The sequence below is a fragment of the Sander lucioperca genome, chromosome 3 (genome assembly GCF_008315115.2).
Source record: "Sander lucioperca isolate FBNREF2018 chromosome 3, SLUC_FBN_1.2, whole genome shotgun sequence".
NCBI lineage: Eukaryota > Metazoa > Chordata > Actinopteri > Perciformes > Percidae > Sander > Sander lucioperca.
Window position 1 is genome coordinate 36,979,155 of NC_050175.1, and position 17,591 is coordinate 36,996,745.

Here is a 17,591-nt window from a genome sequence, read left to right on the forward strand (position 1 = left end):
ACACAGACATGCGAATCAGCCACTTTGTGGTCTTTGGACTAGGGACAGACCGATTATCGGGCCACTTTTTTCAGTTTGCAGATGATCTGTATCGGCGTTTTATTTACCTGATAACCGATAAAGCCAAGTAATTAGAAAGTGTTCTACTTTGGCTCCGCTACAGCTCTGTGTCTGTCCCTCTGATTCAAAAATCTTCATTTTGACTTAAAGATTTTCATTTTCACTGTGAATGCATATCGGTTCCAAATATCGTCTCTCGGTTTCATTGACTACTAATAATCGGTATCGGCCTTTAAAAACCAGAATCGGTCGACTCCCTACTACACCTGAACTTTCATTGATTCAGTCTTCGGCACCAGAGACAGACAATAACTATCTTCTCCTCTTACAGGACAATTCTGGCGTAAAATGAACCTAGGGGTTAATAACCTACGTGTACCTAGACGACCGTTCTCTGCGTCATGTTTTCATGCTAATCGAATGCGTCTCAAAACCGATGGTTAGCCGCTAACGCTAGCTTTCGGGGGAAGATGGTAAATCACTTCATACCACGAACGCCGTGCAACCAGCAGCCAGTAACATAGCTCAAACACAGCGTTCGTCGTTCGACTGCTCATGACTGTTGTCCCAAGATGGCGGCTGAATGTAAACACGAACGCTACTGTCTTTATAATCTCTTTTTAATAAAAGTGTCTGTACACTTACAAAGTTCTCAATGCTTCGGTTTGCATGTAGGGACCCTCACTATGCTACCGTTGAAGTGTGGTGATATTTCGTGGTATAAAATAGTGATTTACCCTCTGCCCCGAAAGCTAGCGTTAGCAGCTAACCACCGGTTTTGCGGTAGCTTGTTTAAAGCTAGAGACGCATTCAATTAGCATGAAAACATGACCCAGAGAACGGTCGACTCGGTACACATACGTTATTAACCCCTAGGTTCATTTTGCGCCAGAATTGTCCTTTAACTCTCTGCAGCTCTAAATGTCCGTTGATGTAGGGAGAGAAAAGTTTGGCTTCTGCAGAGTGGGGGGGGGCGGGGTCACCATCACAGTAGCATAATGATATTAAAAGACCACCAAGGACACGGTTAAGACAACACAGCTGATTAGCTCCTTAATAACGCTGATATATTTGCACCCTGGGGAACGTTTGAACACTTGACTGAGTCCACTGGCACTTGATTTGTTTTTTAAGATTCATGGTCTCAGCTACAACTTCCCCGGAGTTTTTGAAATGTGTGTGTCCTTGGTGTCCCTTTTTTAAAAAAAAAAAAAAAATCTAAGGCAATAAAAACAATGTCTAAAATAAAAAGGTATAAAGCTTAATACCAGAGACATTCGGTTTGTTCTCTCAAAAGGAAGGAAAAAAAAAAAAAAAACTACACTTAAATAATTGCATAAATAAAGCATGAGATTATGTTTGATTCTGTACGTGACGTGTCAGCGGCGTCCTGTACAGGCGCTGGACGCAGTGATTATGAGTGAGTCTACATAGATAGTGTCGGTTACATCGTGGAGTCGCAGTATTGAGGTAACTTCATAGTAGGAGGAACGGCGAGGGGGGAGTCGCATGCACGAGGCCAAAACAAAAAAGCGGAGATGTAGAAAGAGGTGTTAAGTGTGTACGTCCCTTTTTGTTCGTATCGTTCAAGTTTTACAAAAACAAAATTGCTCAAACAGGTAAAGCGTTCGGTAATACTGGATGGTTTTATGCGGTATTAAACGCACCACGTTACAGTCCGTTTCTCCGGGAGGAGGGCGGTCAGGGCAGCAGGTGTTGCAGCGTGGAATCGTCCAGTTCGTTGACGGCGACGATGTGATCCAGGTAGCGCAGGTAACGCTCCGGGTCTCGCATGAAGTGTGGGATTCTGGTCCGGGGGAGCACCGCCAGATGACGCAGCCTCTCCACGTCTTCAAAAGACACCTGACGAGGTGAAGAAGAAGAAGAAGAAGGGTCAACGATGGAGGGAAACACCTACTGGATGGACTGGATGGACAGAAGCTTACCTTAACCCTTGTGTTGTCTTCCCGTTGACCGTGCAACTTGCTCGATGGTGTTTTAAGCCCCCCAACGTCGACTTCAAGGCATCGCTGCGACCGTCGACTTCAAGGCATCTAACCCTAACGGTGGAGATCCTTTTGTCCGACACGACCGAAGCGTGGTGTCGCAACGTCATACATCACTGGTTGATGCTCCGCGCCCCTGACCGGCAGCTGATTGGACGAACGCGTGTCGTGGGTTTGGCTTCTCGAGAATTTCAACAGAGTGTCATGGCGGCTCGTTGAGAATACGATCTCGTATTTTACAAAAATAGTTCACCGAAACGTGTTTCTGAAAACATTTTAAGAGAGAAATAGGCCGTGCAGGTGCTGAATCTGTCTTCATTTCAGATCAACAAAGGTCAGTTTAAAAGATTTACGTCTACTTCTATTGGATAGTCGCGACAGAAGCGTCGCACGGTCAAATGGATCTCTACCGTAACGCTGGTGATCTATTTGTGTGATGCTTCTGTCGCGCCATGCTCCACTCTGTTCCTATGGGTGACGTCAAGCGACTTCAACGTGCACGCAAAGCACTCCGGGAAGGCGGCGCTGCATTTGAAAAAAATGCTGCGCGACTATCCAGTAGAAGTAGACGAAAACCTTTCAAACTAACCTTTAGATCTGAAATGAAGACAGATTCAGCAACTGCACGGCCTATTTCTCGCTTAAAATGTTTTCAGAAACACGTTTCGGTGAACTATTTTCGTAAAATACTAGATCGTATTCTCAACGAGCCGCCATGATGCTCTGTTGAAATTCTCGAGAAGCCAGACCCACGTGACGCGTTCGTCCAATCAGCTGCCGGTCAGGGGCGTGGAGCATCAACCGTGGATGTATGAAAAATGGATCAGCACGGTTACCCTAACCATTGCCTAATCCTAGTGTTTTCCAGGCAGCGCTGCCTGGAAGACGACGTTGGGGGCTTAAAACACCAAACACCATGCAACTTGATTCCCTTTTTTTGCGCTTTTTTTCTTCCACTACCACCGGATTCACCACTAACATCAACTTATTACTGCTAGTTTTACACTTCTTTTGGAATTCAAAATCAATAAACCTCATTCATATGAAATTACACCTCATTTTTGAATTCAAAAAAATCTGAAATTATGAACTATTTTGACAAATAGTTACAATTTAGGGGATAATCACAGACTGTCACAGTTTAGTCAGGACACTGTTTGGAAAGCGAAAGATTTCATATTTTTTTCAAATGCTATAAAAATTGAATGAAAGTAGTGAACTGATCCTAAATTTGACCTGCGATGAGCGTTGTATGGAACCATCCGTGTTATTTTTGGGGCAATTTGGTTGAAAGAGACCCAAATTTCTGATGTGGAAAGTTTGAAAATGGGTCAAATTTGACCCGAGGACAACAAGAGGGATAAAGGGTTAGTAAGTGATGTTAATCCAATACACTTTTGTCAAATTCAGCAAATATCTCCTCACGGTCGCCTGCCAAGCACTATCTTTTCTGTGTGCTAAAAAAAAAAAAAATCCGGTGTTAATACACAATGTGTAAATGCAAAACAAACAGAAAGCAGCGCATGAGTGTGTGTGTGTGTGTGTGTGTAGGATTTTCCCACCCAAACCCAATGAATGTAAAAATCAATGCGAACATCAAAACTAACTAAAAGACTTTGCTCAGATCTAATTTTAAGTAGTATGATGGTAACTGGTGCCCAGTGGACTTCTTTTTGAGTGTTACTTATTTATTTAAATGTATTTATTTTTCCATCACTGAGTTTTCTGAATCAACAGATCAGGAAGTTCTGGCTCTCATGAGGATCCCGGTTCTTTACCTGAAACGCCCTGCAGGGGGCAGAAGCTGCACAATATCTCACTGAGCTCAGACTAGAAACCTCTTTTAATCTGTACCAGAGTCTGCATTACCTTAAAATACTTCAAAACAAGCAGATATGACATTTACATGATTTGCTTATTTTGTATACTTTTTTTAAACTATTAGTGCAGTGGTTTAATGTTAGGCATTAGGTATGCAGTGGTTTTTTTGTGCATCTAATCATACAGTCGGCTTTGTACTGCTCATTAAGGCTCTTGTTATTTGAAGGGATTGACACTGACCTTGCCCAAACAAGTCAACATCTTGAAGTCGATGGTCCTGCGATGGCGGAGGATTCGGAGGATCCCGTCCAGATAGACCTGGTCTTTACTGAAGCAACCTGAGACCCAAACACACCACACGCATCAGAACACTGATGAGAGGACATGTACACTGTCAGTTGGTTTTACTCACCAAAATCTCTCATTTTTATCAGATGAGCTTTCATTTGGAAAACGGGACAATTTCATAATAATGTCTTATTTGTCAAATTGATGAAGTCATAAACGTACATTTTATGGCAGAGAGCTTGTATGGGATTGTAACAGGATCTCTCTGTGTGTGTGTGTGTGTGTGTGTGTGTGTGTGTGTGTGTGTGTGTGTGTGTGTGTGTGTGTGTGCGCCTCCACCTGGCTGCGAGGTGTCCGTCTGTCCCCTCTTGGCTCTCAGACAGTACTCCCAGCGGACGTCGGGGTCCTGGACGAAGCGGGCGATGTGGCTGAAGAGGCGGCTGAAGCTCATGCTGGTGGCGTGGTACACCGTGTAGTACAGCAGGGCCGCGCGCCACAGGTACGGCTGTTTCCGTAGCAACACGCTGTGCAGGCTGGCCAGGCCCTCCTCCGTGGGATTGGCCGGTTTGAGGCCGAACTGCTTCCTGCCCTCGGCGGTGGACCACGGCTGCAGGTTGTTGTTCACCCCTCGCAGGTAATGTGTGCCTGAGGACACGATTAACAACCATATAACAATCATCAATCTCATTATATTTTATCTGATCATTATTATACTTTATTTTCAGCCATTTTCTTTTCATTTTATGACTTTTTTGACGTTTTATTTTATTTTTATATTATTTTTCATTGATTTATTTTCCTTCTATTTTATCTATTATATTTCTTTCATTTTTTTTTTTAAATTATTAGTTAAAATTTTTCATGACTTTTTCGACGTGTTTTGTTTTTATATTATTTTTCATTTATTTGGAGTATATTTGTTAATTATTTGTGTATTGCTCCATGGTATTTTTATGTTTAGTTTTTAGCCTATTTTGCACACCTGCATGGCATATTACTAATCAATACATAAACTGTGTATACTAACTCAATTTCCAAGTCATAAAACTCGTAGTTACGATGCCTCTGATAGGACGTGAACGCAGCGGGAGCTTTGGGCCCATATTGCATATTTTCATGATCCCGATGAAGCGTCGAGTGAAACATGATGCTCTCTCCAGCGTTGACAGAAGATGCTTTATCATATTTTCATGGTTTTTGAGTGTGTGTGGTCTCTTACGTTACAAAGAAAGAAAAGAAAAGAAAAACGGTAATAAAGAGCATTAACCGTCCTACTGTCCTCGGGTCAAATTTGACCCGTTTACAAAAACTTTCTATATCAGAACGAGGACAAAAGAACGTTGAAAGAAGTGACAAATGTTAGAAAAAGCTACAGGGAGAAAAAATGGACAAAAACATTTATTTTTTTAAACGCTGAAACAAAGTGACCCAAAAAAAAGAAATCGGAAAAGTGACAAAAAAACCCATCAAAAACATCGTCAAAGGTGAAAAAAACTCGTTAAAGAAAGTGACGAAAAAAGTGAAAAAAAACATCGGAAAAAACGACAAAAAACTTGTTAAAAAAATTGACAAAAACATAATTAAAAAAAACGCCAAAAAAGTGACTTTTTTTTTTTTTTTTTTTTTTTTTTATAAAAATCGACAAAAACGTTGAGAAAAGTGTAGAAAAAACAAAATGTTGAAATTTCGACCCAGAAAAACAAAGTTGCGCGGTCGACGGGAAGACAACACAAGGGCTGAGAATGAAAAAAAGCCCCGAACCTACACAAACGTCACTCTCCGGCGTCTTCGTCCGTGATAATTACAGAGTGAGAAACACACAAAGGAGGAATAGAAGAAACAAGGTGTTGTGGCTTCAGGCTGCACAGCTGGATCGTGGGTCAGTCGGCTTGAAACTAAACTGTAGTATCATGTGACCCGGGAGTCTGTGATGTCACGTTCAAACAACGAAGGCGCACAAAGGGCCACTCAGACCGTGATCTGTCTTATTGTTCGGCTTCCTTCAGATGAGCATTACAACCTCACACAGCTGTTTACGTGGCTGCAGATGCTCAGCCTTGTTTGTAATTACATAATATATTATTCATGTTCTGCAAGTCTACAGTATTTTTAGTGGCTGCTGCGAGACACAGGTTGTCTGTCCCTCAGAATCAAACTTTCGAGAGCCGCCATTATTCACCGACGTTCAACAATCAAATCAGTTTGTTGTTTATTTTTGTGGAATTATTTAAAATCTCAAAGATTTACGTCATGATTAAACATTTATCAAGTTTTAGGTCAGATGTGTCGATGTTATATACCTCTCTTACTCTAAACTGCATTAAAACGGCAAAAATAAATTATTTTATTTTACTTATCTTTTATATTATACTTGGTGTACGTGTCCTTATTGGACCGTGGGTCAGAGAGAAACTTGCTCTATATGTCTATATATTGCAGAATTGACAATAAAGTTGACTTGACTTGAAATTAGCATGCTAACGTTATAAGCAAAGTTATTTATTTTTTACAGTTTTCAGCGGTGATCCAGAATGAAAATCTGCGGAATTTAGCGGACAGTTTTTTTTTGCTTGGGGTGGAGATGTGTTAAGCGTTTTATTCAATTTGTTTTTTAAATTAGTTGAAAAACATTTGCGCAATCCTGCGTCGGCAGATTCCGTGTGGCCCCGGTTACAACTAATCTCTACGTAAAAACTAGTTTGTGAAGTGCAATCACTTTATTTTTTAAAACTCTAGTTTCAAAGGCTGAAAAACCCGAAATGGATTCAGATCTGATCAAATGCGGCTGAACCTCAACTCTTCTGCAGATACACAGTCACAGAGGAAAACACGGTTTGTCCGTCTATGCCGGATGATGAATTGGATATCTGACCCTTTGTTATTGATGTGTGAGGCGACCGTATGGAAGCAAATACGAGACATAAGTATTTGAATTTTAAAGTGCTCATATTAGTCTGATTTTCAGGTTCATAATTGTATTTAGAGGTTATATCAGAATAGGTTTACATGGTTTAATTTTCAAAAAACACCATATTTTTGTTGTACTGCACATTGCTGCAGCTCCTCTTTTCACCCTGTGTGTTGAGGTCTCTGTTTTAGCTACAGAGTGAGACCTCTCACTTCTGTTCTATCTTTGTTGGGAGTCGCACATGCTCAGTAGCTAGGTAAGGACTACTAGCCAGTCAGAAGCAGAGTATGAGGGCGTGCCCTGACAGTAACTAGGTAAGGACTACTAGCCAGTCAGAAGCAGAGTATGAGGGTGTGCCACGCTAGCAGCTAGGTGAGCATTATAACGTGTGTTCCAAAGTGACCACGTTTGTCTCTGAAGTAAAGGCTGGACTACAATAGAGCTGTTTGGAGCAGTTTGTGAACAGTGTTTTCTGTTGGAGATGGTAAGTCCCTTTGGGGGGGACTTTGGGCTTTTTCACTTTGTAAACCTATAACGTGCACAAAAAGATATATAACACAATAAAGGAAAGGGAATAAGCCAAAAAGCATAATATGAGCACTTTAACAGCCACTGAATCCTTAATATTGAAATATTTTACTTCGAAAACCATGAATCTGAATTTATTGGTACTAATTATGACGTTTCTTGATTTGAAATTTCCAAAAGCTGAATTTGAATTTTTTTTTTTTTTTCAATGGTCACAAATTTAGTCCAAAAACGTAAACAAAAATGTATTCGGTTGCTCAGATTCGATTAGTGAAATTCAGATCCAAAAAATTCAAGATGAAATAATTCACATAGCAACATCCGGGCTACTCAGGACAGGACCAACTGACATTGACTGATGATGTATTTGAATTTTTAAATCTGAATTCCACCAATCAAATTTAAGCAGCCTGAATCTTTTTTCTTTTTCTTTTTTTTTTATTCTGAAACCTGAATTTTTGGATCTGAATTTGTGACCATGCAAAAAATATATATATTCAAATCAGCTTTTGAAATTGCAAATCAAGACATTTCATCTTGTAATTTTTTTTTTTTAAGTAAAAAAATGTCATTATGAAGTATTCAGTGGCTTTTAAAATGTAAATACTTCTGTCTCTCATTTGCTTCCATACGTCGGCGTACCGATCTCGTGCCGCAGCATCCCCTCCAGCCAGTGCTGGCGAGCTCCGGCCAGGTTGATGGTCAGAGTGGGACGGCAGCTCTCCACGACCATCACCGCCTGGGACAGCAGCTCGTCAGACAGACGCACCACCACCTGAAACCACACAAGTCAAGCCAACTTTATTTATACAACATAAGTTGACACAAAGTGCTTTACAACCAAGGCATTTATGCCATTATAAGGTTTAGGTGCAGCACCTGAGGCGTTTTGGGCACCACCTTAGCTGAATGAATGCAACTAAAAAGACTTTTCTAAGATCTAATGATTGTAGTTGGTCCCCAGTAGACTTATTTAGCAAGTTTTGTCTTTAAGATATTTGAGTGTTATTTATTTAGACAGACGGTTTTAGACACCAATATGGTGATAATAACGGTCCAAAATGATATCCATCCATCCATCCATCCATCTTTGTCCACTTATCCAGGGTCGGGTCGCGGGGGCAGCAGCTCCAGCAGGGGACCCCAAACTTCCCTTTCCCGAGCCACATTAACCAGCTCCGACTGGGGGATCCCGAGGCGTTCCCAGGCCAGGTTGGAGATATAATCCCTCCACCTAGTCCTGGGTCTTCCCCGAGGCCTCCTCCCAGCTGGACGTGCCTGGAACACCTCCCTAGGGAGGCGCCCAAGGGGCATCCTTACCAGATGCCCGAACCACCTCAACTGGCTCCTTTCAACGCAAAGGAGCAGCGGCTCTACTCCGAGCTCCTCACGGATGACTGAGCTTCTCACCCTATCTCTAAGGGAGACGCCAGCCACCCTCCTGAGGAAACCCATTTCGGCCGCTTGTACCCTGGATCTTGTTCTTACGGTCATGACCCAGCCTTCATGACCATAGCTGAGGGTAGGAAGAAAAACTGGACCGGTAGATCAAGAGTTTTGCCTCCTGATTCAGCTCTCTTTTTGTCACAACGGTGCGATAAAGTGAATGTGATACCGCCCCCGCTGCTCCGATTCTCCCGCTCCATTGTCCCCTCAATCGCGAACAAAACCCCAAGGTACTTGAAAATGATGTGGAATTGCATATTTTCTTTTACTGAAAAACATTTTCTTGAGGGAGGACCCCTAAAAGCCCCTCGCAATAAAACACCCAAGTCTTCCACAAACCGAGGGAAAACACCGTACAACCAGTGGTGTAGTCTACGTGATACGCAGGTATACGCAGTATACCCACTAAGAAATATATTTTTGATATATTTTGAATTGTCATCTGAGTTTTTCTTCTTTACGTAGGCTAAATAAAGGTATATTTCCCCTGTAAATTGGTGCATAAAAGTGTATCCGAATACAGGAATTGAAGTCGTTGATGGTCCAAACTTCCCTGGGGGAGGACACCCTGACCCCCCACTATGATATGGCCCTCCCTCCCCCAAATGCAGATTATGGCCAATATACAGTACAGTATACCCACTATACAATACTCTCTCCTCTCTCTCTCCATTTGTGTGCATCCATGTCCCAGAAATGCTTGTTACTAACCTAGCGCTGGGGAGCTTATTCCCCAGAGTCCTTATATATATTTTTTTCGCCCAGCATGTTTCCTTGGATTAGGGTGGCAACAAAATCATGGTTGCAGCTGTCGCCGTGGTGCTGCTGCACTCTCCCTGCTATGCTCTGCGGTGTCCTGCTGCGTCCTGCTACATCCTGTAACGCCCTGCAGTGCCCTGCTACGCCATGAACTACTACGACTACCATTTCTTTTATTTATTATTTATTGCCACTGTTCATCACACCCCCAACCAGCACCGTCAGACACCGCCCACCAAGAGCCTGGGTCTGCTGAGGTTTCTTCCTAAAAGGGAGTTTTTCCTCGCCACTGTTGCACTAAATGCTTGCTCTTGGGGGAATTACTAGAATTGTTGGGTCCTTGTGTATTATAGAGTGTGGTCTGGACCTACTCTATCTGTAAAGTGTCTTGAGATAACCCTTGTTATGACTTGATACTATAAATAAAATTGAATTGAATTAAAACTTAAAAGTATTTAGTTTAGAGCTGCAATGATGAGTTGACTTATCGATTAGTCGATCGATAGAAAAATAATCAGCAACTTTTTTGATAAATAATTAACTGAAGTCATTTTTCATGCAAAAATAGCCGAAAATGCTTTTTTTCAGTCACTCAAATTTGGAGATTTCTTGCTCTTTTCTGTTTTATATCATATTGAACTGAACATCTTTGGATTTTGACCTGACAAGACATTTAAATACATTACCTTGGACTTTGAGAAACTGGAATGGACATTTTTCACTATTTTCTGACATTTTATAGACCAAGTGATTCATCGATTAATCGACCGGCAGATTGATTGATAACAAAAATAATCGCTAGTTGCAGCCTTAATTTAGTTTATGATTACATTCTCTCATTTGAGAAGCTGCGACTGCAATTTTTCTGCCATTTTTTGCTCATTAATCGACCAATTGTTTCAGCTCTACTTTGAAATGTGTTGTTCGCTGGGCCGTGTTTGTGAGTTAGTGGTTATGTGTGCAGGCTCATGCGGCGCTGCATCAAACAAACAGGAAGGTTAGTGGGTGACTACAGCAGACGCCTGGGGGACAGGGCGAGGCAGAAGGAGGGTAAACACAATCAACTGCCCCTGAAAGACGGCGTTTACAGAGCCCCGGGGGGGGAAGGTCTCCCTCCATTGGATCATCGTATCAACATACCAACTGTTGTGGCCGTAAGCAGTCCAACAAAGTGCTGCCGCGAGGCACTAAACACTGACAGATGCATAAACACACGGTGACGCGCTCGAGATTGTACTGCAGCGATTTATGCCTCCACACGTAAAATACAACTAGCACTGCAGTTACCAAATGTAAAGTTACTTTGTGAGTCGAAATAAGTGCGTTAGTGCGGCGGTCAACAGAAAGTGTTCGCTCCCAGGCCCCCCCCCCCCCCCTCTCTGTCAAAGCCCAAAAAACCAACAGGTGAACAGGTGAAGCAAACAAATACGTTATCATTTCCGCTCAAACTGCGATGAACACGGCCACCACCTACAATAGAAGTACACAATATAATAATCAATGAATAATATAAATGAGACCATAAACAACATACAATATGTGGCTCCTACACCAACAACTTTACTATGCAGGATTAAAACTGACCACACTGAAAACGTTTGGAGACATCATTTTGTACACGCCGATCTTACAAAAGAACAAGTCAAGTTTTGTCGACTAATCAATTAGTTGTCTGGTCTATAATATGTCAGAAAATGGTGAAAAATGTGGATCAGAGTTTCCCAAAAAGCCCAAGACGACATCCTCACGTCTTATTTTGTCCACAACTCAAAGATATTCAGATTACTGTCCCAGAGGAGAGAAGAAACTAGAACAATATTCATATTTAACAAGCTGACATCAGACAAGTTTTACTTTTTATTTTCATAAAAGAATAACTCAAACAGTTTAATCAATTATCAAAATAGTTGGCGATTAATTTAACCCTTGTGTTGTCTTCCCGTCGACCTGCAACTTTGTGTTTTTCTGGGTCGAAATTCCAACATTTTGTTGTTCTTTTTCTACACTTTGACGTTTTTGTCGATTTTATTCCAATAAATTCCAATTGTCACTTTTTTGGCATTTTTTTAATTATGTTTTTGTCAATTTTTTGTACAAGTTTTTTGTCGCTTTTTCCGATGTTTTTTTTCCTCACTTTTTTTAAACAAGTTTTTGATGGGATTTTTATTTTTTTGGTCACTTTTTTTGTAAACGGGAGGACAACAGGAGGGTTAATAGTTGACTGTTGCGAACCCTCCCTTTTGCTGCCTGCTGTTGGCGTCACTGGCCACTGGCTGTCAGTTTGGGAGGGTTAATTAGCTAATGGGCTGACGCCTGGGCAGGCCTCAATAGACGCCTCAACCAAGGCTATATCTCCATGCCATGTCTCATTCTGTTAGTCGCTCGCCAAGGCTCCACATCTCCTGGTTTTGGGTTCGTTTGTGCCAATTTTGTTTCCATAAATCCATACATTCCTCACTCATCCATACACCACTGATACTATTTACTCACCACACCTCATGTTTTTTATAAATAGTTATCCTTTCATTGGCACTTGAACCTGTCTGGACTCCCCTCTTTGTCACATGCTTTGAGTCGGTTTGTGACAAGTAGGAACTCGTCTAAGTGGTAGGAGTAAATTAGTTTAAGCCTAATTTAGCCTAATTGTTGTTGCTACTGCCTGTGGCAGACCGCAGCTATTGTTTGGTTTAGTGGGAAAGTAGACTGGTAATGCTGTGGGCTGTTACGGTTACTTACCAGTTATTTTGAGGGGAATTGCAGGTTGTTAGTGCCAGTCAGTTTGGCTTAGTGGTAGGCTGTTGGAGTTAGGTATTTATGCTTTTTGCGTGGAGTTGTTGTGTATCTGATTGGACTTGATTGATTGGGGCACTCACCTCTCCCACGCAGCCTTCTTTCTGCAGATATTTGCGTACAGCCGCCCAAACTTGACTTTTAGGGAGGACGCTGCCGCCTGTCACCTCCTCAAAGTCCTCATAGGAGCCAAACTTCCTCAGGACGCACTCCATGATTCCAACCGCCTGCAGGTAAACAGAAACACCATCACGTTAGTCTGGATCAAAGGTAGTACATTTCCAGGATAATTGCCTGACATCACGCGCGTGATGTCCCTCACCTTCCGCTCTCTGTGTGTTGCCGTTCTTATAATCCCTTCGCTTCGGGAAACAACAACAAACTTCGAGACAGCAAGCTACACGCTGAAAATGGCTTGTTGGCAATGGCAAGTTTTGAAGAAAATTTGGATCGTGCAGCAAGCCAGGCCTGCTTGTTATTTTTGGGGAAAGATTGTAAAGATTTATGGCATTTACTCTAACTGGGACGTTTGGGACCGATTGGTGGGATTGCTGTGGACGAAGTACACATTGGTAAGAGCGAATAACGTTTAACCATGTATCAGCTAATTTATATAGCTCACGTTACTGTATTGTGTCAACAGTTAAAGGTGCAGTAGGTAAGACTTATAAAACTAACTTTCTGTCATATTTGCTGAAACTGACCCTATGTTCCAGTAGAACTACATGAAGCAGGTCATTTAAAAAAAAGAAAATCCGGCTCCTCTGGCACCACCTACAGCCTGTAGTGTGATTTTTAAAAAGCCACCGCTCCCTGTTCAGATGCACCAATCAGGGCTGGGGGGGGGGTGTCTAACTGCGTGTCAATCACTGCTCATGCACACGCATTCATCTCCCTTGTGGGGGGAGGGGCTTAGGAGACCGTTTTGGGCTTTAGCAGAAAGGGGGGGGGTGGAGGGAGGGACTGGGACTAAGTCCTGGATCTTCACAATCCTACCTACAGCACCTTTTAACTTCATTTAATATTTTATGTGACTTTTTTCTTTTGCGGGCTACAAATGTTCGACCAAAACAAGTTCCATCCGAGGCTATTTTGCAGAGCCACCGTCTCTGCGCCTGAAACTTAGCGCCACACAAGACTATTGTGATTGGTTTAAAGAAATGAACAACCCAGAGTGATTCATTTTATTTATTTATTTATTTTCTCTCCTATCCCAGAATGTATGTGTGGTGTAGCCAGACCTTACGCCACAGCGCTGTGGAGATAGAGTTGGCAATGCGAGACTGCCATCATGTGAACTCACAGGTGATCCGTAGATGTTTGGTACTGTACCTGTTCGAGAAAGAGGCCCGAGCCCTCTTGGTACTTCTCCAACACGCTCCTCGGCTCCGGCTGTGCGTACTCAAACTGAGGCTCGTACTTGTAGTCGGACTGGAAGAAAGTCTGCTTCTCCTGCTCCAGGTTCAGAGGCCTGAGGGCGACGAGCAGACAGGGCCTGGAGGGTGTAGTCAGCGTCCTGCCCGTCGCCCCCTTAGCTATGTGTGGCAGGGAGGTGGCAGGTCGCATTTGGCCCTTGCCAGCCCGGAGCCCCGCGGAATAATTGACCGAGCAGGTGCTCTCGCTGCGGCGCATCCAGCCGCCTGCGCCCAGGCTGGGGCTGGTCAGGCTGCGAGTCGGGGGCGAGGGGGCGGCCAAACCACTGCGCCAAGGAGGCTGTATGATCCGCCTGTCTGCCATCTGCTCCAGGGACCCTCGCAGGCGCTGGGGTGTCATCTCCAGGCTGAGGGGGCGGCAGAGCGGCGGTCTGGGCGTGGCCCCGCCTTTGGATGATGAAGATGATGATGTCCACCTCCGCACTACCTGGCTGCTGTTCGTCTGGGCTGGAAGTCCGTTGTGGGACGCGCTCTCCTTACCTTTCTTGGCAACATTGCTCCTTTTGGACGTCGTGGCGGTTTTGGGTGGATCTGCTCGGACATCTGGCTCCAACAGGTCCCTGCTGCTCCCGACACTTTCACCCTCAACCTGATCCATGAAGACTTCCCCTGAGTCCAACACCATCACCACGGCCGCCACGCCTCAGCCTTTCCTCCGGCCCCAACGCTGTGGACAGGACAGACGGATTCATGTAAACTGCTTTTTACTGTTGAGGGTGGAGGGAAATGGTTGTGAAGCCACTCACTGCCAGTCGTGGAAGAAGTATTCAGATCATTTCCTTAAGTAAAAGTATGTATTATCAGCAAAATGTACTTAAAGGACAAGTCCGGCGCAAAATGAACCTAGGGGTTAATAACGTATGTGTACTGAGTCGACCGTTCTCTGGGATCTGTTTATGCTAATCAAATGCGTCTCTAGCTTGAAACAAGCTAGCGCAAACCACTGATTAGGTTATAATGCTAGTCTTCGGGGCAGAGGGTAAAGTAAAAAGAAATCACTATTTCTACACCACTAACAAGGCTCAAAATATCACCACACTTCAACGGTAGCATAATGAGGGTCCCTACATGTAAACCGAAGCATTGAGAACTTTGTAAGTGTACAGACAGTTTATTAAAAAGAGGTTATAAAGACAGTACCTTCACGTATACTGGCAGGCGCCATCTTAGGTAAACAGTCATGACAAGTCGAACGACGTGCAACCAGTAACCAGTAACATAGCTCAAACACGCCGTTGGTCGTTGGACTGGTTTTCCCAAGATGACGCCTGCCTGTATACGTGAACGCTACTGTCTTTATAAACTTTATGACATCTTTTTAATAAACTGTCTGTACACTTACAAAGTTCTCAATGCTTTGGTTCACATGTAGGGACCTTCATTATGCTACCATGGAAGTGTGGTGCTATTTTGAGCCTTGTTAGTGGTATAGAAAAGGTGATTTCTTTTTACTTTCGGATGCCCCGACGACTAGTTTTAGCTAGCTAATCAGCGGTTTGCGCTACCTTGTTTCAAGCTAGAGACACATTAGATTAGCTTGAAAACAGATCCCAGAGAACGGTCGACTTGGTACACATATGTTATTAACCCCTAGGTTCATTTTGCGTCAGAATTGTCCTTTAAATGTAATTAAAAGTAGTCATTGTGCAGTATAATGTCCCCCATCAGTGTTTTCCTCTTCTATCTGATGTTCCTGGATTAATATTCCTGCCGCATTAATGTGTATGTTACATTTTACTGCTGTAGATGTTTAAGGTTGTGCACATTTTAACTCCTTTAAATACGGTTGGGTAGTTTAATCTACAGCAATGCATCATGGTCTATAAGATCATCATATGTTTTGTAGCGTCGCTGTCCTGTGAGAACCACGTATCTCTAATAAGTCAACTTTTCACGGTGTCAGAAACACAGCCCTGGTTCCAGCTTTGTGACGATGCATTTCTCAGCTGATCCCAGAGGCTTTTTAAGTACGTTATTTAGCTTAAGAAGGAGGAGAACTTTCTCAACACATAGCAACACTTCATCCTTCAGTTTATCACAAACATTCAACATCAACACATCTGGAGATACGTGGTTTTCACCGGGCAGGAATGGGATCATCTGAAAGCTGTCGGAGTACAAAGTACAATATGTAGCTCTGTGATGTAGTGGAGTTAAAGTAAAGTTACATAAAATGTTAATACTGAAGTCAAGTACACATACCTCAAATTTCGTACTTGAGTAAATGTACTTGATTACATTCCACCACTGATACTGCTCATTGTTGCTGGTGGTGTGTGAAAGAGGAGGAAGATGGAGGTGATGTCAGACACTCCTGCTGCTTTAATGAGATTACAGTTGAGTAAATGAATGGCAGCGGGTCAGTACCATGTCAGTGGATGTGTCAGTCAGTGTTTATGGAGGAGACACGGATTAACAAACGGAAAACAGACAGTCCACATGATGTCCGAACACAAGCTCCACATGAACAAAGCTTTTAACACAAGTCAGTTCCCATTAAGTGTCCAGCGTATCACTATTCACTCAGTACGAAGCTAACATTTACTTTTATATGAAAGGAAAACACACTCAAACGTTTAAAATTTGAATTCTCCATGGAGACAGCCGAACAAATAACTGACAGTGATTCATTCTTAACACAAAACAAATCCGCGTTTCCAGTAAAGGAGCCCTTTAAACTCCCAAACTCAAACTAATACTCACCGAGCAGCGAGTCCCAGGACTTCTTTTAAAAGGTTTCAGCCGTTTCATTCACTCATACCGGCGGCAACTCCTCACGGACCGAGCGGAGGAGGCGGTGTGTTTTTCACCGGTGAATGATGATAATGTGCGGATAACGGTTCAGTGTTGGAGCGGGGCCTGAGGCGCCTGCCTGGGCCGGCCAGGAAGCGGCGGGTGTGTTGGAAGTTATGACGCGTTACGCTACGCTGGGTACGCCGCGCATGACGATCCCCTGCGTCATTACGTACAACATTTTTTTTTTTATTATTCAAAAGATGATTTTTTTATTCCTTTTTTTAGTCAACTTTAGCATGGGTATGAATACTTATGAGCAGCACTGTATATATATAAAAAATATATATATATATATATATATATATATATATATATATATATATATAAAAAACTATATATATTTTTATATGTACAGTGCTGCTCATAAGTATTCATACCCATGCTAAAGTTGACTAAAAAAAGGAATAAAAAAATCATCTTTTGGAAATTGATCTTAATGCCTTAATTAAAAAAATTAGGAAAAATCCGGCCTTTTAAGGACACCAATTTTTTTTGTGAATGAATAATGTATTGTAAATAAATAAATGTTCTTCCTTAAAATACATAAATACATAAAAATACATATATATATTTTTTTTATATATATTTATATAAATATATATTTTATATATATATATATATATATATATATATATTTTTAATGAAATATAAATAAATAAAAAAATTTAAAAAAGCAAACCCAGTGATGAACCAGAATCTTTAACGCATTTATTTCACCATTGTATATATTCGCTTACTTTTTTAACTTGAATTAAA

At 42.3% G+C, this 17,591-nt stretch overlaps 1 protein-coding gene across 3 annotated transcripts; it reads right to left on the reverse strand.

The window, feature by feature from the left end:
- Positions 1-1,692: 1,692 nt before the first annotated feature.
- On the reverse strand, positions 1,693-16,952 carry LOC116067280 (uncharacterized protein KIAA0895-like). 3 transcript variants are annotated; one of them, XM_035999673.1, is made up of 8 exons: positions 16,743-16,952; positions 16,242-16,313; positions 13,939-14,706; positions 12,690-12,833; positions 8,254-8,386; positions 4,515-4,820; positions 4,128-4,225; positions 1,693-1,923 (listed from the first exon to the last, which is right to left on the reverse strand). In XM_035999673.1, exons 3-8 carry the CDS (start codon positions 14,662-14,664, stop codon positions 1,762-1,764), a joined length of 1,569 nt encoding a protein of 522 aa, XP_035855566.1. In that variant the 5' UTR covers positions 14,665-14,706; positions 16,242-16,313; positions 16,743-16,952; the 3' UTR covers positions 1,693-1,761. The 3 variants fall into 3 exon arrangements, with proteins under 3 accessions (XP_035855566.1, XP_031179543.1, XP_031179544.1); XM_031323683.2 differs by lacking the exon at positions 16,242-16,313 and having other exon boundaries at positions 16,743-16,951; XM_031323684.2 differs by lacking the exons at positions 13,939-14,706; positions 16,242-16,313 and having other exon boundaries at positions 16,743-16,951.
- Between the last annotated feature and the right edge of the window lie 639 nt (positions 16,953-17,591).

Bases quoted from the DNA above. Each gene is read 5' to 3' on its own strand.
- LOC116067280 (XM_035999673.1), bottom strand. From the start codon at position 14,664: ATGGTGTTGGACTCAGGGGAAGTCTTCATGGATCAGGTTGAGGGTGAA. The intron at 8,387-12,689 runs GTGAGTGCCCCA...GTGTGGTTTCAG, and splicing joins AAGAAGGCTGCGTGGGAGAG to GTGGTGGTGCGTCTGTCTGA. The intron at 4,226-4,514 runs GTGGAGGCGCAC...TTTGGGTCTCAG, and splicing joins GACGGACACCTCGCAGCCAG to GTTGCTTCAGTAAAGACCAG.